Raw genomic sequence first — 26,130 nt, 5'->3', positions numbered from 1 at the left:
AGGCTTAATTAGGGCTGGCTGGGCAGAGGGGCCGGGAGCGGCAGGTGCCAGAGGTGGGGCACGCAAGCAGGAGAAGACGGGGAGCCTTCTTGGTGCCGTGCCCCGATTTCGAGTACCAACTGAGATTTATTTGTGGCTCCCGATAAAAATCTCTACTGTTTTTTTGCTAGTTCGTTACAACGGATGTGGGGAGCTCCCAGAGTGTAGTTTGACAGGGAAAGAACATTGGGGGCCATGTCCGCATCTTAATGATCTGACTCTCTGCCAGCAAGGGCGACTTGACCTGTGTAATGTGTTTTTAAACACAGTAAAATGATCTTGTCTAATTTTCTGCGATCGTGCTGGTGATGGAAGAAAACCTGCTCATTCTCTGGCCTCTAGATGTTATCACCTCCTTCATTTGAACAGAAGGTGAAAATGATCTTAGATGTTTGCACTGCTGCCCATTCGGATGCGGGGTCGTTAATTTTGAAGCCCCGTATTGCTGTTCGAGTAGATAGGCCGTTCGTGGGAGTGTGCCATTCCTGCGGTGGGACTGATGGGCGAAATCTGGTACCGTCTGCAATTAGCTTACTAACGTGTGAAGCTTCTGCTATTACACCTTGTGATCTGAGGTTTGCTCTCCCAGCGACTGCTAGTGGTCCTACTGAGAAAGGCATCGCAGGGAGAGAGGTGTTATCCTTTCTGCCTGCCCTCTATTAGCCTCTTTGGGGTGTATACGTTCTTCATACAGAATAGTTATCACCTGGATGTTTTCCCTTCGACGTTTCTTCTGAGGTTTTTCCTTTGTCCGTTTAAAGGAGGCGCTAACCCAGCTGCCTGTGCGCAGTAACGCAGAGCCGGCTTGTTCTCTGCTGGGCGGTGGCTCTGGCCACGTCCCCTTGCATCCCGATAGATGCAGTCCATCCTGCGTGGGTCTGGGGTTTGTGAATTACTACCTCTGTCTGCTGTCTGGGGCTCCAGTCTGCGGAGAGCCATCGCCCAAGGGGACATCCCCTAGGGGCCCCTGGAGACACTCTGACATTTAAGCTCAAAGTTATCCTGAGGCAGCACCTTTGAGGCTGGACACGTGGAAGAGGGCTGGTGCGTTAGCTCTTCCTGTGGAGAAGAGTGAATGCAGAGAGATGGCCTAATGCCCCCACCCTATGCCTTTGACCTCCTCCGGACTCGGACCAGCCAACTTGCTGAGGGTCTACTCTCTGAAAGGCCCCGTAATAGTATAGTTTGAACTGCACTTGTCCACTTATGTGTGGATTTTTTTCCAATAAATTCGCACCACAGTATACATCATCAGCCATTGGTTGAATCCATGAACACGGAACCGCAGCCTTGAGGATGACCACGGATTTGGGTATGTGTGCCAGGTCCTGGAACCCATCCCCTGCAGATACCAAGAGGTGAGAGTATTTCGTTGCATCCTAAAATCCCCCTTACAGCTGGAGAAATCAAGACTCAAGCCATCTAAATTTAAACTCACACCAGAGCCCTTCATCATTAAGCTGTACCCCTTTTACAGATGATAAAACCAAGGCTCACAGCTGCCCGGTAGCTTGTCGACAGTCACACAAATGAGATTCAAAGCCCGGGATTCCTGACGACAGGCCTCAATCTGGGTCCACCTCCCGTAGCTACCTGTCCAAACCACACAGCCCCACACCTGCAGTGAGATCAGAGGGAAACATGCTCTCAGTTACAGGATCAGCGGACGGGTTTGCATTCAAACTGACATTCGCTGGAAAGCAAGAGTCGGTCCTTTCATCCCCGTCCCCACATCCCCCTTCGTGGGCCTCTCCTCTCCTTTCTGTGTCTTGAATGTTCCCCAGTTCTGCCTCTGGAGGCAAGAAACTGGTCAGAGGCAACCTCCATGCCGGTTCCTGAATTTCGTCACAAACCCACCGCATTCACGTTTTTGCCTCCCAGGGGCTGAGTGCGGTGTGTGGCAAAGCCCCGGACTGGGAGTCCGGAAGGCTGGCTTCTGCTCCCACACACCCTGAGGTCGTGGGCTGCTTGCCGCCGGCCTCCAAGCCTCAGCTTCGCCTTCTGAAACCAGAAGTTCTCATCTCGGAAGTTTTGGTAATTCTGTGTAATCCTGGAGATCCTGAGAAAGGTGCCCAAGGAGGAGCGAGGATGGAGAAGAGGAGACCCCAGTGGGGGTACTTGTTGAGGCCCCGCTCCTTGCCTGTTGCAATGTCCGCTCCTTGACCCCTTGGCCACTGCCAAGCCTTGGCGTGTGGATCCCCGCCGCCCGGAGAGCCCAGCCTGGCTCCAGGCTGAATGCCCAGACACACTGCAGACCCAGTCCCCGCCTGAGCCCCCATCCTGGACACCCAGGCTCAGGCTGTAGAGAAAGTACTGGGATCAGGGTGTGCACCCACCCTGCCCTCGGAACTCCTCATCTGTTCGAAGCAGTATCACCTCTGTGTTCCTGTTCTGCCTAGTCTTGGTTCATTGTCTCCTCTTCTCTCTCTCTGTGCTTTCGCTCTTGCTTTTGTTCTCTCTCTCTCTCTCTCTCTCTCTCTCTCTCTCCCTCTCTCCCTGCAGCTTGACGTGGAGGTGCCGGGGAGCAGCAAGGTTGGCAGAGAGATAAGATTCATCAATATTTAATTTTTAAGGAAATCATGTCTTAGAAATCCCCAAGGGGCTGAAAATCGTTCTGTGTTTTCAGAATCCAATGATGTTGCTGAAGAGGTTATGTTGTAAATAAAACCACATTACTGTCTGCAGCTCTCCCGTGGCTCTGCAGACACCCAGGAACTTGACAGTTTAATCCACTCAGGGAAGCAAAAAGGTTCGGGTCACTGGTGGGGGCAGCCTGGCCCCACAGCCCTGGGATACAGGATCGTGAGGCACCGACATCAGCCATTACCTCCGGGGAGGGAGACAGACCCAGCCTGCCCTGAGCAGACTTTTTTTTTTTTAAACCGTGTTGGTGAAATGTTCTTGTCCGAACGGGAATCTCAGGGTGGCGGAGTCCCCTGGGGCTCCTGTTGTCAGGGAGGGTTTGCTCAGATGGAGCAGGCTTTGTTCTCTTTCCTCATGGCACGAGTGACCAACAGAAGGCTCACGTCCGAGTCTGTTGCCAACCACTCTGGGGGGAGTTGGGATCTGGAGAGGACATTCATTCGTTCGTTGGTTCATCCATCCAACATCCATTAGCATCCACCACATTCTAGACTTCGTTCTAGGTACTGAGAATGCAGCAAGGCACCCCAGACACACACAAATCCCGGCTTATATCCTTGTGGGCAAAGGCAGATAGTAACCAGGTAAGATATATAGTATGTTGAACGGTGACAAGCACCGTGGAGAAAAATGAAGCAGGAACCTTACATATGTACCCGTTGGAAATGAAGACGTGTATCCACTGAAAGTCTTGCCCAAGAATGTGCATAGCAGCAGCATTCGTAACAGGTAAAAACTGAAAACAGCCCAGGGATTCACCAAGTGAAGGAGTCCACAGTTTGTTATGTCCACGCATGGAATGATACTCAGCGATGAAAAGCAACAGTCCACTGCCAGACAGAACAACATGGGTGGACTTCACAAATATTCTTCTGAAAGAAACCAGGCTCACAAAAACATGTGCTAAGTGATTCTATGTATAGGCCATTCTAGAACAGACAAAACTCATCTGTGATGATGGAAGTCAGACTAGGGGTTGCTTTGGGGGAGGGGGGTATGACTGGGAAGGGGCCGAGGAAACGGTGGGGAGGGAAATGCTGTGCATCCTGCTAGGCGTTCATCAAAACAGACTGGGTGGTACATTCAGGGTCCGAGTGTCCCATCGAGGTAAGTTATGCCACTGAAACAAAAGCAGAAAACACAGCAAGGGATTGGGTGTATCGGTGATAGCAGGAGGGATGTTGCAACTCGAAATGGGGTGGCCAGGGAAGGCCTCACAGAAGAGGTCTTGCAGAAGGTGAGGGAGAAAACCATGAGGGTATCTGGGGGGCTTCCCTGGTGGCACAGTGGTTAAGAATCCACCTGCCGATGCAGGGGACACGGGTTCGAGCCCTGGTCTGGGAAGATCCCACATGCTGCGGAGCAACTAAGCCCGTGCGCCACAACTGCTGAGCCTGTGTTCTAGAGCCCACGAGCCACAACCATGGAGCCCGTGTGCCTAGAGCCCGTGCTCCGCAACAAGAGAAGACACTGCAATGAGAAGCCCACACTCCGCAACGAAGAGTAGCCCCCGCTCGCCGCAACTAGAGAAAGCCCGTGTGCAGCAACGAAGACCCAATGCAGCCAAAAAAAAAATTAATTAATTAAAAAAAAGAAAGCCGTGACGGTATCTGGGAAAGGACATTCCAGGCAGAGGGCACAGCAAGTGCAAAGGCCCTGAGGTGGGAGCGAGACTGCAGTGGCCAAGGACTGGTAAGAAAGCTAGTGTTAGTTTGCTCGGCCTGTCATATCAAATTCCCACAGACTGCTGGGTGGCTTCAATAATAGAAATTTATTTTCTCTCAGTTATGGAGGCTAGAAGTCCAAGATCAAAGTGTTGGCACGGTTGGTTTCTTCTGAGGCCCGTCTCTCTGGCTTGACAATGGCCTCCTCCTCCGTCTCTGTGTGTCTGGGTCCTAATCTCTTCTCATAACGACACCAGTCAGATTCGATGGGGGCCCATCCTAATGGCCCCAGTTTAACTTAATTGCCTCTTTAAAGGCCCTGGCTCCAAATACAGTCATATTCTGAAGCGCTGGGGGTTAAGGCATCAACATATGAATTTTAGGAGACACAATTCAGCCCGTAACAGCCAGCGTGGATAGAAGTGTGGGAGACACAGACGCAGATAGCTGCGTGCTCTCTGCTGCCGCCGTGGTACCCAGGCTGCTTGTTCCCTCTGCTCGCTGTGATGAAGGTATTGAGCTGGGACGAGACGGGATGAGGGCTTTTCGGGAGAGGATGGATAGCAGTGGGAGAGGCCAGAGGTTGCAGTTCTTGTGATGGCTTTTCACTAACTCACATCAGCAGGAGAACTTGCTTCCAGAAAGCCAACGACATTCTCATTGAGGGTCAGGACACAGATTCGCTTTCTGTTGAGAAATGACATGGGGGCCCCAGGGTGGGTGGAGTCTAGCCAGAGGTACTGATGGGGTTTGTCCAGCCTTTTGTCCCCTCACTCCAAGCCCAGCGGCCCCAGCTGCCTGTGCTGGACATCACCGCAGCTCTGACAGTGACGGCAGCTGTGGCTGAGTGGGTCCTGGTTCCAGGGTTAGGGCCCCATTGTGGCCACTGAGCCCCCAAAGCAATTCTTTTCTTTTTTTTAATATATTTTTAAAATGTATTTTTTGGCTGCATTGGATCTTCGTTGCTGTGCACAGGCTTTCTCTAGTTGCAGTGAGCAGGGGCTACTCTGCGTTGCGGTGCACGGGCTTCTCATTGCGGTGGCTTCTCTTGTTGCAGTGCACAGGCTTTAGGCACACAGGCTTCAGTAGTTGTGGCTCGCAGGCTCAGTAGTTGTGGCGCATGGGCTTGGTTGCTCCGCGGCATGTGGGATCTTCCCAGACCAGGGATCAAACCCGTGTCCCCTGCATTGGCAGGCAGATTCTTAACCACTGAACCACGAGGGAAGTCCCAGCGATTCTTTTCTTTATGTGTCTGTTCGAGATTAAGGATCACAAGTGCTGCTTGGGGGAGGGACTTCCAAGCTTTGCTTGATCCTGAGCTTTTGGGGCCTTGGAGGGGGAGCCAAAAAGAGGAATTTTAGGAACCAAACTCTCAGGTACTCTGCGTGTCAGGAGGGTGGTCTGGGGCCCGCCTCTAGTACAATTAAAGGTCTTAAGAGTTAAGAGTAAGGGAGCCCTTACTATGTGCTGGGTCCTTTTCATGCATCATCCTCCCTTCACTCTCCCAGCACTCTAGGGTGTGAATATTATTGCCCCCAGATGACAGATAAGACAGCCAAGACTTGAGGGACAGGTAGTGATTGGTCCAAGGTCATACAGATATTCAACCGTGGCCCCGGGATTCGAGTCCAGGTCTGTTGGATTGTAAACCTGGTGCTTTTTCTCCTACCGGGTGCTTCCTCCCTGGTGCCTCTGGACATGAGCCCATGGACACCCAGAATGACTGCCTACCGCTAGCCCCCTGTCCTGGGAGAAATTTGCAACTCAAGCCTCGTCCAGGAAAGGCATGGGGGTAAATGTCCTAGTCTCACTGGCCCTCACGGTGGATCAGAGGGAGAGAAATGAGATCCTCCGACTCTTCCAGGCAGGACAACTCAAGGAATATGTCCATTTTACAGATGGAGAAACTAAGGCTCCAAAAGGGGAGGTGATTTGCTTATGGTCCCATAAAATGTTTAAGGGCATTTCTAATGCCAAAGTGAGCACTGAGCTCTGGAAGCAGATTTTGTGTGTGTGTGTGTAGGGGTGTGTAGTGTAAGAATAGTGAAAGCATCCTCTCCTGTCCCCACATGGCAGCTCAGCCCTGAGAGAGGGACATGGGGCTGGCAGAGGCAAAGCTGCCCTTGAGCCTTGATGAAGGAGGAGGGGGATGGGGAGAGGCCTTCGTGGGGGCTGTGAGGCCTCTGGGAGAGCATCCCACCTACGCTTAGGAGAACAGCCCTTCACTGGCGGCAGCCTCCCCTCCTACCTCCTAAGGGACCACCCGGCCCCAGGCTCTGCATCGCCCTCCCCTGGCTGGGACACCATCCACTGTCTTTTCTGAGTGCCGAGATCCTGGGCTCGCCAAGCCACGCTCAGAAGACACTATTGATTTTCCTTTATTTATTTATTTATGAGATTTTTTTTTTTTTGCTGTGGGCAAAAAATAAAGAGGTTTGTTCAGCGTTTCCCTTAGCGAGAAGTTTTCTCTGCCCACTGCTTCCCTCGCCCCCAAGCACACACCCGATTGACTCCTCTCCTCTCTCTGTGCTCCAGGGGGCCTTCATCTCCTGTTTGCAAGATGCAGGGAGAGGCAGAGTGGAAATGGGGCTGAGTGTCCTACCTGGTGCCTGGCACATAGTAGGTGCTCAAGTAAAATGTTTGGGAGAGGTGAGTGGAGGAATTGCCCACCAGGGAAAGGAGGCCGAGGATGGCCTGCTCCTCTGTGAAGAAAGCACCTACTGTGTGCTGGGCCCAGCGCTGGGCAATTTGGACCTTTCTCATCTAGTTTTCATAACCGATGTGCAAGGTGGGTTTTATTCCCTTTGTTCAATGGTGAAATTCAGAAAGGTTCAAGGTTGCCCAGGCTGTGAACCTGAATTCACATTCAGGCCTTCCCAATGCCGGCGCCCCAGCTCTCGCTGCTGTGCGGTGGGCGCAGCCTCCTCCCCAGAGGAACCAAGAAAACATATGTAAAAAGCCTCCAGGAATTGGCTTGGCCTTCTAACCCTGGCAGGGCCCCTGCGATTTAAGGAAGCCCCCATCAGCCTGAGCACCTCGGGGTGGTCAAGGCCTGACCTTGCCCACCCCTCCTGTCCTGGAGAGATGCTGTGTGGGAATCTGTCACCGGCCCTGCACCCCACCCCGCAGCAGGACTGCAGAAGCAGGGGTTAGGTCTGTCTCTTTCCAGGGAGGGCTGGTGGGAATTCCAGACCCCACTGGGGGCTCACAGTCTGTTGGTTAAAGATGTTGAATGCTGAGCTGCCCTGGGTGGGCCTTTCTGTCCCATTCTAACCCAGACACATGTGGTTTCCCCACCTGGAACGCTGTTCCCTCCCTGGCACTCCTGATGACCCCCTAGATGTCTCCAAAATCCAGGTCCAGTCCCCCCAGTGGAGTCACCCCTCTGTAATAGCACCGGTGCTATTAACAGTGGACTTTTCTGGACTTCCCTGGTGGTCCAGTGATTAAGACTCCACTGCAGGGGGCACGGGTTTGATCCCTGGTCAGGGAAGTTCTGCATGTCGTGTGGTGTGACAAAAAAAAAAAATTTATACACACACACACACACACACACACACACACACACACGTAAAGAATGGGTAATAGAAGAAGGTAGTTATAAATACCAGCTATGACTATGTGACCAGTTACATAAAGAAAGACTGTAATTATCATAAAAAACAAAACCAAACAGACAAACAAAAAACAGTGGACTCGTCACCGGCCAGGGATGAGCTGCTAGAGGGCAGAGGTCCTGTCTCATGGAGCTTTGTCTCCCCTGGGTTTGGGCCCAGAGCCCAGCGCTGGAAGGATGGACAGACACCCCTGTAGATCCCATGCAGCTGGCAGGACATCCCCCGTGCTCACCCTGGTCCCTGAGCAGCGGGGGCGTGGCCCCTGCATTCGCCCAAGATGCTTCTCTTTCTCTCCTTCCCTGGCAGGAGTTCCCCTTGGCCATCCTCAGGGGCTGGGAGTGCTACTGTGCTTACCCCACCCCCCAGTTCAACCTGCGGGATGCTGTGGACAGCTCGCTGTGTGGCCAGGAGTCTGAGGCCCAAAGGCTAGCGGAGTACTGTGAGGTCTACCAGACGCCCGTGCAGGGTGAGTTCTGCCCCCGGAGGTGTACAGGCGTGCAGGGCCCTCCTCCTGTGTCTGCCACTGGTTGTGGCACTTGGTCTGGGGGTTTGAACTGAGTATGCGGTCCTGGGGCGGGGAAGGTGTCTTGGTGGGTGGTCCTATCTTGGGATAATGGGAACAGGAGGCCTCCACCATCCCTGGAGGCAGGACACAGGAGGCGGGGCTCGATTTGGAGAGCACCTGACCTTTATCTGAGTCTCTCTGGGGATGAGGTGGTTTGAGGATGAGCAGAGAGGCAGGGTCTAGAGGGATAGCAGTGGCAGGGTGGTGGGGCTGGGTGACATGGCAGCCCAGTGGCCACGGGGGCCTCCCTGAGCCAGTCCAGGACCTGGGGACCAGTAAGTCCCCCAGGCTGTGTGCCCAGGCTCCAGCATCTTCCTTGTGTGAGAAGCAGGTCTGCCCCAGCTGACCTTGGGAGTCTGCAGGACGCTGATTCCCACCAGACTCTTACACTGGGAGGTCTCGTCATCCCTGGGGCTTTCTCTGGCCAGCCGTGGGCCTGTGCAGCCAAGGTCCAGGTGGCAAATCCCTTCCCCTTTTGGGGCCTCAGTTTTCCCATTCATCTCCCAGTGGGAGTCGTGGGTTGGCATTTCCTATCTAGGGAGCTCTGAGAGAGAGTCTGGGAGTCGCAGTGGAGGTGGGTAACCCGGAGACGACTTCTGGGCTTTCAGATACCCGGTGCACGGACCGGAGGTTCCTGCCCACCAAATCCAAAGTGTTCGTGGCTCTGTCGAGCTTCCCGGGAGCTGGGAACACATGGGCGCGGCACCTCATCGAGCACGCCACCGGCTTCTACACGGGCAGCTACTACTTCGATGGAACTCTCTACAACAAAGGTTAGTGCCGGCTGCAGGGCAGGGAGGAAGGCGGTTCCCAGCGCCCAGGCTGCAGCTTCTCCAGCCCGGGTCCTCCTTGGAGCACTGGAGCTGTGCTTCTCAAACTCGAACGCGCGTAAGTGTCACCTTGAGGGCTTATGAATTCAACATAGCTTCCTGGTTTGCATGCCCCCCTCCACCAAGAGAGTGTGACTTAGTCGATCTGAGATGGGGCCTAGGAATTGGCATTTCTAACAAGCTCCTAGGTGGTGCTGACACAGCCAGCCCTAGGACCACACTTTGAGAGAAAATTCACAAGATCTGTTCTGGATTCAAAGGGAAAGCCTAATAGCTTAGATTCCCTCTCTGTAAACATTTCTTGAGTTTTCCTTAATGTTTAGAACCCTCAATAATTAGGAGAAACTGACTTCATGTGTTCATTTCTTTTTTCTTTTTTTTTTTTTGAGGCAAGTGTAGCTTATCAAAATACGATTTTTTAAAACGAGGTCCAAAAATCTTCAAGAGTTTAATGATTTCTAATGTTTCTCTTGTAGAAATAAGAGGCCTCATTATGTCAAGTAAATGAACTTTAAAATGGCTCGAATCTGTGCACTGTTTAAGACTAAGAACCTCAGATAAGCCAAGTGGGATCTATATTTGGGGAAATATATTTCTCTGTTGTCAAGCGTTAACAACAGTCTCTCTGGGATTCTTAGAGTTTGGTTGAGGAAATGAGGATACTAACAGCCTGGAGAAAACGCAAACTTCCTGAGGTGGGCAGCGGGTTCTGGAATCACCCACAGCCATCTTGGTCTGGTCGGGAAAAAGCCAAGGGTGTGCGTGTAACCCAGTTTCATCACCCCCGGGAGGCTTGAGTGTTACGGCAGCTACAGGTGAAGTGACCAGGTGAAGCACATGGACCTGCCCACTCCGGCCTAGTCCCCTGGGAACTACCTAACGTGTACAGGCTGCAGCTACCCACCGTATTCATCTAGAAAGAAGGCCTTTCCCTTATTCAAACAGCTGGCTGTCTCAGTCTACAAATGGCTAAGTGGCCCAATGGCTCGATAGCTGGACATAATAAGGATTGGGTCGACATTGCCTCAGAATGGCTTTAGAGATTCCCCAATGCATCTTTGAGCCTTACGAGACTGGTTAGATGTAGCCACTGGCCTCAGAGCACTGTCAGAGCAGTCACACACACACACATGTGCACACACGTGAAATTCGCAAAGAAGCTCCAATGCCAAAATGCCAGACCGTCACGGGCGAGCGCGGTCTGAGTTACGCGGAAAAGTGGTACCTGTTGAAATAGGCGAAGGCAGTACAAAAGGCACCCTGGGCCGCAGGGTGTCAAAGACCAGATCTCGTGTTTACTTGGCTCGTGGTTTGACTCATTCTTTCCTGGAACTTCCCAGCTGTTGGACAGAATGAATCAAAGCAAAGACTTTTGGTGTTTGGCCCGTGGCAGAGATGAATTTGAAACATGTGTTGAGTTTCAGCTGGTGACCCCAGACTTCCAGACTCAAAGGACACTTGCATTTTCCAGGCATCAAAGACTTGCTGTAGATACAAATACTTCGCAACCATTCGTGAAGGGGGGTGGGGGGGGTGGGACTCATTTATGTTTCCAAGAGCCCGAGGCAAGCTCATGGGCAATTTTGGAGCTTGTCACCAGAGCTGGATGGCATGGGCTATGTTGAGATGTGGCCTGGAGACCAGGTTCAGGGAACGTCTTTCCAGGAAGCCTTCTGTGACATCCCACCACACTCCCAAACTAGTCCACCTTACTCTTTGTTCCCATGAGCCCCTATGCTCTGTATCACACTTGGGCTATCCCCCCACTAGACTGTCAGCTTAAAGACGGGGTCTGAGTGCTACCCCTTTGTCCCCAGTGTAAAGTCCAACACAGAAGGGGCACACGATGATATTTGTTGATAAATGTGTGACTCTGTGTAGGGATGGGTAGAGTCTCCACAGACGCAAGACTGGAGCCCAGTTATAGGACTGTGGCGTAAGGTCAGAGGGTAGGACTGTGGCGTAAGGTCAGAGGGTAGGACTGTGGCGTAAGGTCAGGGGGTGGGGCCACAGCTGCTGACTGCCCTTCGGCCTGATGATGGGGACCCTGCCCCTTCTGTGGGAAGGCCTCACAGGGACACACGGAGCCACGTGGAGAGAGCCCTGGCTCTGACGCTGTGGTGCTGTGTGATCTTGAGCCAGTCACACACCCACTCTGAGCCTCAGTCTCTTCATCTGGCTGTGCCTTCCGCTGTGGTCAACGCACAGGGTTATTTGCAGTGCTCGTGTGACATAGCCACGCAGATGCCCAGATGGATGCACTGCAGTGTCTAGAGAGGGCATGGTCGGGCTCTGCCTGCTGACTGCTGGGATCTACAGGAGGTGCCTTACCTTCTTTCTCTTGCAGACGCCGTCTTTCCCCACTTAGATGCCTCCTGCCCTCACTGTCTCTTGGGCAGGGTCAGGCCCTATCGGTCATCCACAGGCCATCCCAGTGCCCTCTGCCGTGCCCCCAATGTCGGCTCTCCCTCAGGGGTGCAGGTTAGCGTTCAGACCTGTCTGCTGCAGTGGCAGCGGGGGCTCCACGATGCCTTTCTCCCGGGCAGGGTTCAAGGGCGAGAAGGACCACTGGAGGAGCCGGCGCACCATCTGCGTGAAGACCCACGAGAGTGGCAGGAGGGAAATTGAGATGTTCGACTCGGCCATCCTGCTGATCCGGAACCCGTACAGGTCCCTGGTGGCCGAGTTCAACAGGAAATGTGCCGGGCACCTGGGCTACGCAGCTGACCGCAACTGGAAGAGCAAAGGTGAGCAGAAGGGGCCGGCGGGGTGGGGGGAACCGTTGCAACTTTATTCGTGGGGTCAGTCTGCTGATACACGCTTACTGAAGTCCTACTATGTGCCAGGCACTGGGCAAGGCGACAGGAGCCCAGGCTACAGGGGTCACAGTCTCTGCCCTCAAGGCACGAACAGTCTAGCCTTTGGGCAATGAATTAAAGAGACACAAGTCAGGATAGCGAGTGATATAAAATGAAGCCATCAGAAATACAGCTGTGTCCAGCAGTGTGGGTGGCATGATGAGACACGGGGCCTGAGGCTGGGCAGGCTTGTGCTTCCGTCCCTGTGTGACTCCGGATCACCTGAGGCTGGTGGGTGTCCCCGCCTTCCCTATCACCCTCCCTCTAGAGCAGCCCCCATCGGCCACCCCTGCCCTCCTGCTGACTCCCCTTGAGGATGCAGGCAGGCTGAGCTCTGATCCCTCCTGGGTCTCTTACCAGCCCAGTGACCCCAGGCAAGCTGCACACCTTGTCTTCTGAGCCTCGGTTTTCTCACCTTAAAAACAAGGGTGGTCCCATCTCATGGGGTCGTTGTGAAGGTTAGAGAAGGCAGATGCTTCCCACAGCATTTTAGTGTCTCAACAGCCCAGTTATGGAAGCGATTTTTGTTGGGGTGATTCTTGACCTTTGCACCCTTCTCCCCACTTAAAAAAAAAGACCCACCGAGTTTCTAAATTTGCTGAAAACAAACCTCACGGAGCAGATCACCTGCCAGAGACTGCAGCGGCCCCGCCTGTGGCCTCCTTGTGCGCCACTGGTTACACTGGCGATTGCACCCACAAGACACAAGAAGCGCCAGTTAGGCACCCCATTCACGTAGCTGTGTGGGAGGCCCTGGGACAGGAAATCCGGCCTGCACAGCGTCTTCATCTGACTAGGAGGCACAGAAGCTGCCCCACACACACTGCTCGGCCCCCATTACCCAGACTGGATGTGCAGAGCTGCCAGGGCAACATCAAGGTGAACCGAGGGTCATCGCGACAGAGAGGCCCTGCCTCGGTCATCTTTAACTCCACTGTGTCCCATAAGCCCGAGACCCCGGGCTCTCGCCACGCAGGGACAGTCCCAGAGGGCGAGGTCCACCAGAGAGAGAACCAGTTCTTGGAACGCACAGTCCCCGTTCGTCTTAACTTGGTGTGTTTCCGAGGAAACTGCTGGGGGAAGGTGGACCTGAGGTCACAGCTCCCAGGCGGGCTTGCAGCTCTTCAGAGCCTAGCCTGACAGTAACCCTCCCCTACACGAGGTCACCAAGAGGGCCTTCCTCCGTGGGAGATCGGGTAGGTCGCCCTGGGTGGTGGACGATGGCGCATCCTGGCCCCCAGGAGGCCAGCAGCCCCACCGGGCCCGGGCCCTGACACGGCGCCCCTTCTCTCCCACCCAGAGTGGCCGGACTTTGTCAACAGCTACGCGTCATGGTGGTCCTCGCACGTGCTGGACTGGCTCAAGTACGGCAAGCGGCTGCTGGTGGTGCACTACGAACAGCTGCGGCGCAGCCTGGTGCCCACGCTGCGGGAGATGGTGGCCTTCCTCAACGTGTCCGTGAGCGAGGAGCGCCTGCTCTGCGTGGAGAACAACAAGGAGGGGAGCTTCCGGCGGCGTGGCCGGCGCCCGCACGACCTCGAGCCCTTCACCCCCGCGATGAAGGACCTGATCAACGGCTACATCCGGACGGTGGACCGGGCCCTGCGTGACCACAACTGGGCCGGGCTGCCCCGGGAGTACGTGCCCAGATGATAGGCCCCGGCCCGCTCTGCCCACCCTGCTGGGAGCCGGCCGCCCCTGCGGGGCTACGCACGTGCTCCAACGCTCGGGTGCCCCCCTGGGATGCTCGGGTGCCGGTGCCACCTGCAGGGAGGTTCCCCACCCGCCCCCAGGGCTGCCTGCCTCCCGCACGGGGAGACTGGACGTGAGCCCCGGCCAGGCGGACCCGATGTCACAGGATGGACGCGAGGGGACACGCACTCCTAGCCAGACCCGCTTAGACCTGCCACTCGCTGCTCACGGTGCCCCAACGCGCCTACGCCACCACCCCGGCTGTGCCAGACACTCCCAGACTTGCAGACGTGAACGTTGATGCAGGCGTGTGGCGTCTGCACGTTCCTAGGGGCTGCCTGTCCATCTCTCCCACACACTGACACACACGTGCACCCTGGGCTCTCGGAGTCCCTGGGCTTCCTGTTTCCAGCCCAGTGCAGGCTTGCTGCTCAGGGGCTTTGACTGGGGGATACTGGGCTGGGCGAGCTTAGTGCTCTGAGGACCCGGGAGCCCGGCCTGGAGATGGGCTCACAGCCTGTGCCCGCCGGGCCGGGCAGCCCTGACTGTGCACCTGCGTCCCACAGTGTGTGTGGTGCGATGACCGGGCCCCGCCAGCTCTGCGGCCCTGCCTCTCCCTTCGCTGGGGGTGGGCTGGTGGCACCATGGGTGGAGTGGAGCTGCCCACACAAACCCCGCACCTCAGGACCGGCCACAAGTTCTGTGCACCCCCGACCCCCCGTCCAAAATCAGCACTCCCTGGAGTGGGCGCCTCCTTGCCTGGCTTCTTTCTCCGACTGTCCCCATAACGCTGGGGACTCGGGCCATGTCCCAGAAGCAGGGTGTGGGGGCGAGGAGACAGCAGGGCAGGGAAGGGGCTGGGCCTCCAGGGGAGCCCGAGACCTGGGGGCCCCGTACACCAGCAATGCCAGCAGAAGGGGGCTTGGGGTGGGCATGGGCAGACCCGGGAGGGATGAGTCTTGGGTGCCACTGGGGCTGGTTGTCCCCCCTATGTTGACGGGCCCCTGCTCTCCACGGGGTCGCCCCTGGGTTCATGAGGAAGGGGGGTGGCATGGCCTGTCAACCAGGCTGCAGCTCCTGTCTGACCCCACTGGCCCAGCCCTCTCTGTCTCTCTGTTATTCACCCACCACGTCCTGTCACTGGGCCTCTTTGTTACCCCCTCTGTCTCTGTTTTCTGTGAAGCTATCTTTCCCACTCGTTCATCCAAGAAGGGGAAGGGAACTCCTGGGCACTGATGCCTGCTGCTGTGTACAAGCCTACAGGCCTCCTGAGAAGGTGGATTCATAAGGTCCCCTCCCCTCACTGTCTAGTGGGGATTGGGGAGGGGTTGTCACAAATGGGAGTGAGAAACCCGGTGACAGAGGAGTGTGTGTGCTGTGCGGGCTCCCAGGGGGTCAGGGAATGCATCACAGTGGCTTTGAACTGGTCTTGAGGAACCCGTAGGAATTATTCCAGCCACGCAGAGGGGAAGGGTAATTGAGGCAGAGGGAACAGCATGTACAAAGGCTCAGAGGCTTAGAAAACCCTTGTATGTTTTGCAGAAGAGGTGAGTGGGTGTGGGGCGTGTGTCTGTCTGAGTCTGTGCAGCAGGAGGATGGGAGTGGGTGGGCGAGGACAGAGGAGGGGACACAGAAAGGGACCCTCCTTGCAGCCACTTAGTGCTCAGCCTGGCCTCTCCCGTTGCGGAGCACACGCTCCGGACGCACAGGCTCAGCGGCCATGGCTCACGGGCCCAGCCGCTCCGCGGCATGTGGGATCTTCCCGGACCGGGGCACGAACCCGTGTCCCCTGCGTCGGCAGGCGGACTCTCAACCACTGCGCCACCAGGGAAGCCCGCTAATTACCTTCTTGGGTCGCCCTTTGCTACATGTCTTGGGCTCAGAAATGAGGCTGCGGAGACCAGGGGGCTCAGGTCTGGAGGGTGGGGTCGAGCCCAGGAGCACAGCCCAGGACAGCTGAGACCCAAGGCGGGTTGTGGAGAGCTCAGCTGCACACTGACCCCTGTGAGGGAGGAATGTGGGCGGCCCCGAACTTGGGCAGCCCCTGAGCCCCTCTGCAGCTTCTCCAGGCCTGCGCTGGGCCTGCTGGTCTGACCTCTGCATCAGCAGGAGAAAAGGGGGTGAGGGGTTTGGGAAAGCTGGGCATGGGTATGTCGGACCCTCTGCTCCCTGGCTGGTAGTGGGAGCTGAGGGCCACTCCCAGTGGGGAAGGCAGGGCCCGGAGGCCTGGCGGACCTGCCCTTCTTCAGAGGGAAGCCTCCCACGCCTTCGGTTTTGCCGGTGAATGGCCTAGAGTATCTGTTCCTGGTGGCCTCCAGGTTCTTCCTGAGGCTCCCCCAAACCCACACCGATGCCGACGCTGTTCTAGATCCTTCTAAAGCATCACTCGGCTCAGCTCAAAGCTGGAAACACCAGGGTCTTTGTAAACAGTTATTGATACAGCATGGCTCCGTGGCCAAGTCTGCGACGGCCCCTCATGAGGCCAGTTCTCCTGAGTTGTAGGTGTAACTGAAACCCACCAGGAGCTTCCACACTGCCTTGGAAGGGGGGCCAGGGGATACCTGCATCCCAGAGCAAACCTAAAGTCTCATAGGAGACCGTAGCACTGAGTGATGGAGACTAGGGAAGCTGGCCTCCTCTGGAGACTGGCGTCCTGGCCACCCAGACGACCTCCAGGGAGGAGGCTCATATGCCGAGGAGTCTGTGAAGGGCAGTGGAGTAGCTGGAGGACCGACCAGGACTGCAGCCAGGGCCTGGCCCCCTGGGCTTCCTGCATCACCCCAGGGGGTCAGGAGAACAGTGGCACCGGCTCGTTCTTCCTGGAAGATGCGTGAGTCCGTTCTCTGCTGCCAGGTACCCAGAAACCTCCTCTCCTTCCAGGTGGAGGGCCACCTGCTCAAACGGCCTTGTAGTTTCCTTTGCACCTTAGCCAGGCACGCAGATGGATGGAATGATGGGATCAGGGTGCATCCAGGTCGTGTTGAGTCAGTCCACCCAGCAAGGCACCTGACCCCTGGCACGTGCTCCCAGACACTGGGTGAGGAGGTGCTAAGGTCGTGTGTACATGGTTCTCAGCAGCTGTCGCCCAGCTCCTGAGAAACCCAGGAAAGGAATTTGTCCTTTTGGGAAAGTCCACTTGTCTCTCTCCATGTTAGGTCTCATCTATAGCTCTTAGCTTCTCCATAAAGAGGATACTGTCCCAACTAGCCGCAGAGTAAAAGAGGCTCTGTATTTAGAAGCGTGACAAATGCATCAGGAACCAGACCAGAACAGGGAAACCCCGACTGTCCACAGATTCCAACTTTAATAGTAAGGCTGTGGAGTTACACAAACCTGTGTTAAAACATGGAATTCTCATGGGTTTCACCTCCCCTTGTGGATCAATTTGGAAAAACCAAAATATATAATTTTAAAAAACTAAAACTCATTCTGATAATCCCAGCGATGTATAAATGAGAGAGAAGAATAGACAGGCTTCCAATCCCTGGTTAGAAAGCTGCTTAATTACGTGCGCATCTTATAATGAAGTCTCTTACAGCTACAATTAGACTTTGAGTGCGTGCATATGCGATAATGTTTGCAAACCAGAATGCATTTTTTTCCCTTAAAAGTTGCAGGGGCTACTTGGTTCTTAGGGGGTCCCAAGAGGGGAGATGGAAGTGTTGGGATTGATCTTTGTGGGTGCAAGAATTCTTGGGGCTGAAGTTTGATTTCTTTTGGCTGGAAACTTGGAGGTGTTTAAAATGTGATGCCTCCGAAGTGGTTCATTAGCCTTTAGGGAGAAATTGATTGGTCTGAACCCACGTTGATGACCACTCAGTATTTGCCGAGTTGGCCTGAACAAGGTTGTTGGTTGCATCCTCAATGTTCATTCCCCCATTTCCTTTCCCAGCAGACCCTGATGTCCGTTGGCAGGGGCGGGTTATGATGTGCTGGAGCTGTCTCTACCGTCACTTCTGGGGTGGGACGCGTGACCTAGACTGAGCCCACAGCACCCCCCATCTCTCTGGCTACAGTGATGTGTTCAGGTATGGTCATATGAGCTAAGGCAATGGAACCAGATGGAATTTCAAGACTTTTTCTGGGAATGTTTTCATGCACTCTGCTGGATGTGAACGAGGAAGTAGGTAATCCTGGGTCTTGATGGTACCTGTCTTGCGATCCTGGGGCAGGAACCGCTCCCAGCATGAAGCTGATAACTGAAGGGAGAGTCGGGAGGGAAGGAAACCAGGTCCTTGGTGACACTGTTAAGTACAGGATCTAGCTTTGCCTGTGACTGGCCCTGCCCGTGGATGGTTTTGTTACATGAGCCAATATAGTCCCTTTACTGTTTAAGTTGGGTTGAGTCTGGTTTCTGTTACTTACAACCCAGAGCTGTGTACAAAGGGCTTGGGTTGAGAGGCCCTGGGGTTCTGACATTCTCTGTCTCTGTGGCTGAAGCAGATGAAGACGGAGGCTCGGACAAGAATGAGCTGTCCGATTAGGAAGTTGCTTTTTACGGGAATGGGGGGTGGGTGTGAAATCCTCAGGAGGAAGCTGTGCTCTGTCAGCCAGGACAAGTAGCATCTTTAAGGCAGTACAGTATGAGGTCACCTGCATATCCTGAGAAAATCATTCCTCTTGGTCGCCCAGCCCACACTAGAAGCTGTCTCCTTTAATCCTTAACCAATGCTATGTGATTATCTCCACTTGACAGATGAGAGGACTGGGATAGTAATCTGTGATGATTATAAAACCGTGGTCCTGTTCTATTTACCGTAACTCCTTTCATGGAGAATATGATGTCGTGTTGGAAGGAATGCTTTGACAAGTTACTTGGATTGAGCGTGAGACCCCCTCTGAGGGACATGTTCAGGTAACAGCTGACGGGCAGTAAACTGGAGGCAGTAACCTGGAGGAGGGTAGGTCTGCGTAGCCCTGCCGCTTCGGTTTTGCTGAGTTGGACACGCAAGCTTGGGGCAAAGCAGAACCGCTGCCATTGGCGGAGACGTGGGATGATGCCACTGAGAGGCTCCCTCCTCTGTTTTAACCTCTTTAACCCTACTGTGTGCTAAAAATTGGAGGGACAAAGGGAGTTATGTGTGGCCCTTCAAACTCTCCGTGGAAAGTCTGGCGATAATACAGTGTGCAGGACAGAGGTCCAGGAAGTATGTAGAGGGAGTCAAGAGTCCCAGGAAATCGATGTGAGTACATTTGTCCCCAGTACTCCCTTTTGTGACTGAAGATGGATTTGGGGCCCTCCTGAGAACTTCTGCTATGCAGAAGCATTGCAGAAATCTGGGTCCCTGCCGTGGGAAATACGAGCACATCTACCCAGATGACAAGCATAATTGCTTCTATAAAAGGAGGAATCTTGATAACAAAAATGAAAACAATTCCAGTTGATGCTGGATGCGTAAGCACGAGCTGAATGAATGAACTTTCCAAGGTGTCTTCGGCACCTGCGATATTCTTTTCAGGTTGAGACAGATCCATGGCTTGATGATGTAGCCAGTGATGATCAATTACAGTAAATAGTGTTCTTACAGGTCAGAAAGTGTCACAGATGTCACCCCACATGTGCCTCAGTGAGGTGGACATTATTTCTGTTTGCAGGGAAGAAAAATTTAGTTTCTGCGACCGAGTTGCCCAAAGTTCAAATCCTTTATTTTACAGATAAGAAAAAATGAGACTGGGAATGGGAACGGGTTTCCTACGAGGTTAGGCTGTGAGAATGGGTGGGGGAACTAGGGCCGGAATGTGGGCTCCCTCCCCAGAACCACCTGACTGCCCCTGTACGGCGTCCCCATCACTCTTCAACAAGTTGCTGAACATGAGGCACGTGTGCACGTCCAGCTCATTTGGAAGCGACTCCATTCGTTTCACTGCTAATTCTTTGCCAAGATGCTTTTTGGTGGACACCTGAGTTCAATGTTAAGGGCCATTTATCAAGCACCCCCAGTACTTGAAAACCTGCTCAGAGCAGCACTTTTCAAAGGACCGGGGTTAAAGAGAGGCACCGTAATTGGCACAAGATAGGAGCCCAGAGTTTTCATCCTAAGTTACCAGCACCCGAGGCAACAGAAAGGCCCTGCTCCTCCAAGATGTTAATAGATAGGCATCTTTGGTGGACCGGAGCCCAGCAGTCTGTGTGTTTATGTATATGTGTTTGTGCAGGTGTGCGCTCCAGTTGCTGACAAACAGCTGCCCCTTTGAATCACATGCCAGCATCCTGACCACTACAAGTGACAAGAGCCTGGATGCCTGAGAAGCCAGTCTTCGTCAGGTCTCCTCCAAAATGGAAAAGAGGAGAAATAAAATCCTCTTAACATCAAATGATTTTTGTTTATTCCTTCCATTCTTTTTTTTTAATTTGATGATCAATTCACCAACATTTTTTCGTTCACTTGAAAGGCTATATTTATGTATTTTTTCACTGGCTTTTAAACCAGTGAAGACAGGAACAGTATCTATCTTTGTAACCTCAGCCCTTAGCCCATGACCTGATATGCAAGAGGCACAGGAAACATTAGTGGAAGGAAGGAGGACGCATGAAAATCTTAAATCGCCTGGCTTGTAAAGTTTCCAGGAAAGTAACATCTTCCTGGAAAATAATACCTTTTTCTTCGTATTTGTGAGCTGAGGAGACGTTGCTGAGACACTTGGTGAATTTTTCCATCCCCTGTTTGTTGAGACGCTTGGGGACTGGGTTGATCTATAAGCATTCAGTGCCAGAGGTAAAAAAAAGTGAAGAAATATGGCAGCCCCCAAATGCCACTGGAGAGTTGTTTTGAACTGTTACATAAGTTCTCAGTCACCCATCTGCTCCTGACTCATAGAGAAGAACAGGAGACAAATTGGCAGGATTCTTGTCAAAAGCTCTTCCCTGGATGTTCAGGTAAATGGTCTAATGGTGTCATCCCCACCTCTGCTCCCCATGGGAGCCTCCACTGCCGATGGACGCCATTCTTGTTTGCCTTGGGACAGGTAGCTTCTCTACCTCCTCCAGATCTGCAGCTCATTCCTTAAAGTTAATCATTAAACCTCTAGCAAAACTTTTTTCTTCTAAATAAAAACCTCCTTTCTATTGGAGGCTCCGAGGTGTAGCACACAGAACACCCGATTCACCCTTCCTTTTTCTCCTGAGAGCAACAGAAGAGGGAGAGTGTTTGGATGGGTGGCAAGAGAGGGAAGGATGGAGGGGATATCCTCCCTGGACCGACTCCCATGCCCTGGCTCAGGCAGGAAATGAGGAAGGTTTCTCCCCCAGCCCCACTTCCCAAGTTAGGTGAGGTAGAGCCTTTCTCTCTATGAGATGGCGCAAGGGTGAGAGATGCAGAGACAGAGCAAGGAGGGTCTGCCTCCGAGGCAGCCTGGAGCTCCTTGACCCAGCAGCCTTACAGAGTCTAAAGCTCACTGTATCCATTATCTATCAGCAGGTGACAAATTACCACCAAATTTAGGCATAGCTTAGAGCCACAACTTTAAAGAAACATTCATTAACTAAGAGTTCCTCTGGGTCAGGAATCCGGGCACCGCTTAACGGGGTCCTCCCACTCAAGGACTCTCATGAGGCTGCACCCAAGAAGTTGGCTGGGCTGCAGCCTCATCTGAGGGTTCAGCTGGGACAGGACTCAGTTCCAAGCTCCTTCATGTCGTCATTGGCAGAATTCAGTTTCCCACGGGCTGTTGGACCGAGGACCTCCATTTCTCACTGGCTGTTGGCCAGAGGCCACGCTTGGCTCCTTGCCATGTGAGCTTCTCCGTAAGGCTTGATTCATCAGAGTAAGAATGTGAGAAGACCTAAAGAGAGTGTGAACAAGACAGAAGCCACAGTTTTTTGGTAACCTAATCTTGGAAATCACATCCCATCACTTTTACTGTATTGTATTCGTTAGAAGCAAGTCAGAAGGTTCAGCCTACATCCAGGGGAGGGGAGTATATAGGGGCATGAATACCGAAAGGTGAGATCATTTGGGAGCCGTTTCGTAGCTGCCCGCCAACTCCAGCGGAGGACCTTCGACCGTTGAGTCAGTCCCTTCACAGTCTGCCCCGCGGCTGCTTCCGCTGGGTGTCTCCCCAGCACAGAGCCACACCACCGCCCTCAGCACCCTGAGCAATGCTTCCCTAGACCCACAGGCTGGCGGGGCTCCTGCCTACATCACTGTTAACGGTGAGGGCTCGTTTCCTGCCGTCTCCTCCCTTATAATCACAGGCATCACTTCTTGATACCAAGGAGAACTGTCCTGGTCCCCACATTCAGCCTGGCAGGGAACCAACAAGTCAGGAAAACTCTGGCCAGACATCCTAACGGGATGGCCCACTCCTTGGGCTCACCCGTGAAACCAGCTCTTGGCATAATCCGTTACTCCCTGTTCCGCCCGGGCCTCCCCTGCTCCACGGCCACATTAACCTCCATCAGATAATTAAGGGCTTGGCTTTCCATGAGAGGCCTTAAATGTCACCTTTCTGCCACCCAATACGTCTTTGAATGACACAGACGCTAATGAGATGTTCAAATATAGAAAACTGAATGACTCCTTGCCTTCACTGTGACATTTGTTCAGCCGGAGTGATCTGACTACCCCACTACATTACTTATAATTTCTCCCTGACCTTGGGTGGTGGAGTGTAATCTTTAAGGAAACTACCCATTTATTTTCCCTCACCTTATTAGCATTTAATTACTATGACACATTTTCAGATGTACCAAGCATGTTAGGATTATAATTGAATTTTCCCTTCCAACGGCCCAGTAGCCAAGGACAGTGGGACCATCTCGGGCACCACTGAGTTCTGACTGAGGAAGCCTCCTGGACCTGACTTCGTCTCCTGCCCCTCAGAGCACCAAGCAGGGCTTATCCAACCATGGCTGCCCCGTCCAAGGACCCTCTGCCCAGACCTTCTCTCTCTGTCTTTCTCATCACTGGGCTGAGGTTGTTTTGCTGCTCAGGGTCAGGCCAAGTCATGGGGCCAGGAAGAGGATGTTGGGTGCAAAGGATGCCAGCAAACCCTCAGATCTGACAGCTGCGCTGGGCAGTGGATTCCAAAAGTGAAACGTTTTATGCAGACTTTTGATTGCAGAAGAACAACAGATGGAAATAATCCAGAGACACGCTCAGCTATTCTCACTCCTTTAAACACCCACATGCTGTTTCTGTGAATTACTCTGCCATTTTCCCACAGAAATGCCCTGTTTGATACCTCTTGCATGTGCTAACCCCATAGATCACTGAGCTAGTCCTCGGATGTGGAGAATAAGACAACTCTGAGGAGAGGAAAGCTCACCAGACCTGGGATCTGCAGAATTTGGGCTCCAGAACTGTCTGGGCCACTAACCATCCATGCATCTGTGGAAGATTCCTTCCCCTTCTCTATCACTCACACATGGCGGTGGAGGTGACATCTGGGTTTAACCTCACGACCTTGTCTTCCCAGCCACAGTTCATTGGGACTCTCTAACCTGAGCTGGGGTGATCCGATTCTCTCTTTTGGTCACTTGGACTTGGGCCTGAGAGACACAAGCCTGTCTGCCAGGTGTGTGAAATGAAACCACGGGAGCGTGGGGTCCATGGAGCATGGGCACCAGTATGCACAAGGTCTCTGCAGAGAGAACAATGGGTGATGTCATTGTCCTGGGAGAAGGAGAACCTAGGAGTAAATACCCCAGAGGGAGACGAGACGGTAGCTGTTAATATTAAGGTTAAATGAAAACCAAAACACAAGACAAAAGTTATGCACCTAATCCAATCACTACCCTCATTTGTCCATATAGTTTTCTAGTCCCTTATCATATGCTAATTTAATTTTTTACCTATGTGAACTAATGTAGACTTTTACTTTCCTCTTTATTTAGCATGATATTACGAACATTTTCCCATTTTGCTATAGTCTTTTTTGTATCTTCCCCCCCACCAATTTCCTTTCTTTTCAAACCTTCCTGTCCTGTCCCCAGTATAGTCCCAATAGTGACAGCCTGGTGTAATCCATTCAGACCCTTCTCTATATTCCTATGAATATGTAAAAGCATGTGTGTGTGTGTCTCTATGACTATATCCATATAGCTACATCCATGAACATAGTGCATCATTTAGTGGAAGCTAAAAAGGAAGAACAATCTGCATTGTATAATCACATTTTTGCAAAATCAAATGATGGCCCCCAAAATTCAATTTCACTCTTTTAGGAAGGTAGCATAATATTCTCTAGTAAGGATCTCCAAAAGAGGGTGCATACACCCCATTGGCACAAGGAAAAACTATTCAAAGTTTTATCTCTCTTTATTTTTATCTCACCTTTTTAAAATTTCTATTTTGTATGTGTTTATCCTACAGTTAAGATAATATCCATATTTGGGAGGTGCATGCTATCACTAAATGAGCAATCCAAAAAAAGCCCCTTAGAGGGCTTCCCTGGTGGCGCAGTGGTTGAGGGTCCGCCTGCCGATGCAGGCGACGCGGGTTCGTGCCCCGGTCCGGGAAGATCTCACATGCCACGGAGCGGCTGGGCCCGTGAGCCATGGCCGCTGAGCCTGCGCGTCGGAGCCTGTGCTCCGCAACAGGAGAGGCCACAACAGTGAGAGGCCCGCATACCGCAAAAAAAAACAAAACAAAAACAAAAAAAATACTTAGAGACCACCAGTCTACAGAATCAGAGAACACTTTATTCATACATTGCCCTTTTGATGGATATCCAGGCAATTTCTAGTTAGGGCCACTACAAACTATGCTGAAAAAAGCATCACTCCACATATGCATTTCTATACGAGTGCTTTTAGAGCTATAGGACAGATTCCCAAAAGTTAAACTGCTGGTTCAAAGGGGGTGTGTACTTATAATTTTAATCAATACTGGTGGCCTGCTCTCAGAAAAGTCTGTAACGATTCATATTCCCATCAGCAACGTATAAAATGCTCATTCCCCTGCGTCTTCATGGGCTTTGGGAATTATCAGTCTTTCTCGTGTTTGCCAGTCCAGTGGATGGGTTGAGAAATGGCGTCCAATCTTTAAGGGCCCATTATGTATAGGTGACGGCATTGGACGAGATGACCTCTAGGCTCCTTCCAGCTCAAGTGTCCATGCTTCTCTAATTATCTGTTTTCAGAGCTTACCTGCTCCAGGTGTGTCTCTAGTCCCCACTGACTAGCCGTTTGTGAATCCCAGAGACACCTATGGAACAGTTGCTAGAAACCAACGAATCCAGGACTAGAAGGAAAGCTAGCTGAATGCCATCCAGAGGGTCATCTTGACAATACTGTTCAGCTTGTAAAAACCAACTAGGCTAAATCCCTGCAATTTCATCCAGAACAAATACTAAAAAGCAGTGTGTGATATTTCTAGGATGAGCATATTCATAGTAAATATTTTAAGATCAATGGCTGCACAAAATGGTTTTCCTTTGAGTTTCACTTTTCAAATGGCTTTGTATTAAAAGTGAAATTTCAATAAATATTCATGGGGAAATTCATTGATGTGTTTTACCATTTACAGCTAAAATGTGTAAGGTTCTGGGGGAAAAAAAGACGTATGGCGTGTATTTTACCCTCTTAAGAGAAAAGTGGTGAAAAAATGCATGATATGCCTTTGTTTTCTCTGACCATAAACCCTCCAGGGCAGACAGCTGTGCTTTCCCACTCATGCTACTCTCCAGCCAGTCCTGGGGCAGTTTGCAGCCTGGGCAGAGAGGAACTGCAAGAAGACCTGACAGAGGAAGGGGTGCTGGGAAGTGGAGAAGGCCTGTGTGCTGAGTCTTTTCAAAGTTCCCCAAAGCCCCTTTTAACATCTACCATTTGATGAGCCCTTACTGCATACCTGGCGTGTGCTTAAAACTTCCCATACATTCTCCCACTGAGTTCTCACCATGACCTTGTGAAATGGTCACCATGATTCCCATTTTACAGATGAGGAAACTGAGCCTTGGCAAAGTTAAGCAATTGGTCCCCACGGTCACACAGCTAGTTAAGTGGCAGAATGAGGATTCAGACTCAGGTCCATCTGGCTCTAATGTGCTTTGCCCCTCGGTGTCCCATCTATAATTTCCCCAGATTGCCAGGGGCCCACTGGGGCCGCAGGGATTGGAGGAAGCTAGGCGTCGCGCTAAATGCCTTCCTGTTTACCTCCCCTGCCTCACGGTGCCTGGTAGGCGTCATTTGGCTGCCGGCTCTGAACACGAGGCATCCCACAGCCTCCGTGACATCATTCTTCTTGGCCCCCTTGCCTGTGGCAGGAAGCTAACTCACACAGG

At 52.7% G+C, this 26,130-nt stretch overlaps 1 protein-coding gene and 1 long non-coding RNA gene across 6 annotated transcripts in view; one reads left to right on the top strand and one right to left on the bottom strand.

Annotated features, from left to right (window-relative positions):
- Positions 1-25,353, top strand: part of WSCD1 (WSC domain containing 1) — a 52,697-nt gene extending 27,344 nt beyond the window's left edge. For all 3 annotated transcript variants that reach the window (XM_060290789.1, XM_030861661.2, XM_060290790.1), the window contains exons 6-9: positions 8,270-8,429; positions 9,137-9,301; positions 11,905-12,105; positions 13,517-25,353. In XM_060290789.1, the coding sequence (XP_060146772.1) occupies positions 8,270-8,429; positions 9,137-9,301; positions 11,905-12,105; positions 13,517-13,869 (879 nt within the window). In that variant the 3' untranslated portion in view covers positions 13,870-25,353. The remainder of the gene's footprint in view (positions 1-8,269; positions 8,430-9,136; positions 9,302-11,904; positions 12,106-13,516) is intronic.
- The window catches only part of LOC132594197 (uncharacterized), a 199,095-nt gene continuing 192,497 nt past the window's right edge, over positions 19,533-26,130 (bottom strand). For all 3 annotated transcript variants that reach the window (XR_009560403.1, XR_009560404.1, XR_009560405.1), the window contains one exon: positions 19,533-21,690. This is a non-coding gene — a long non-coding RNA (uncharacterized lncRNA). The remainder of the gene's footprint in view (positions 21,691-26,130) is intronic.

The sequence above is a fragment of the Globicephala melas genome, chromosome 20 (assembly GCF_963455315.2).
Source record: "Globicephala melas chromosome 20, mGloMel1.2, whole genome shotgun sequence".
Lineage (NCBI taxonomy): Eukaryota > Metazoa > Chordata > Mammalia > Artiodactyla > Delphinidae > Globicephala > Globicephala melas.
Note: the sequence above shows the minus strand (reverse complement) of the source record. Positions and strands in the feature narration are given on the sequence as shown.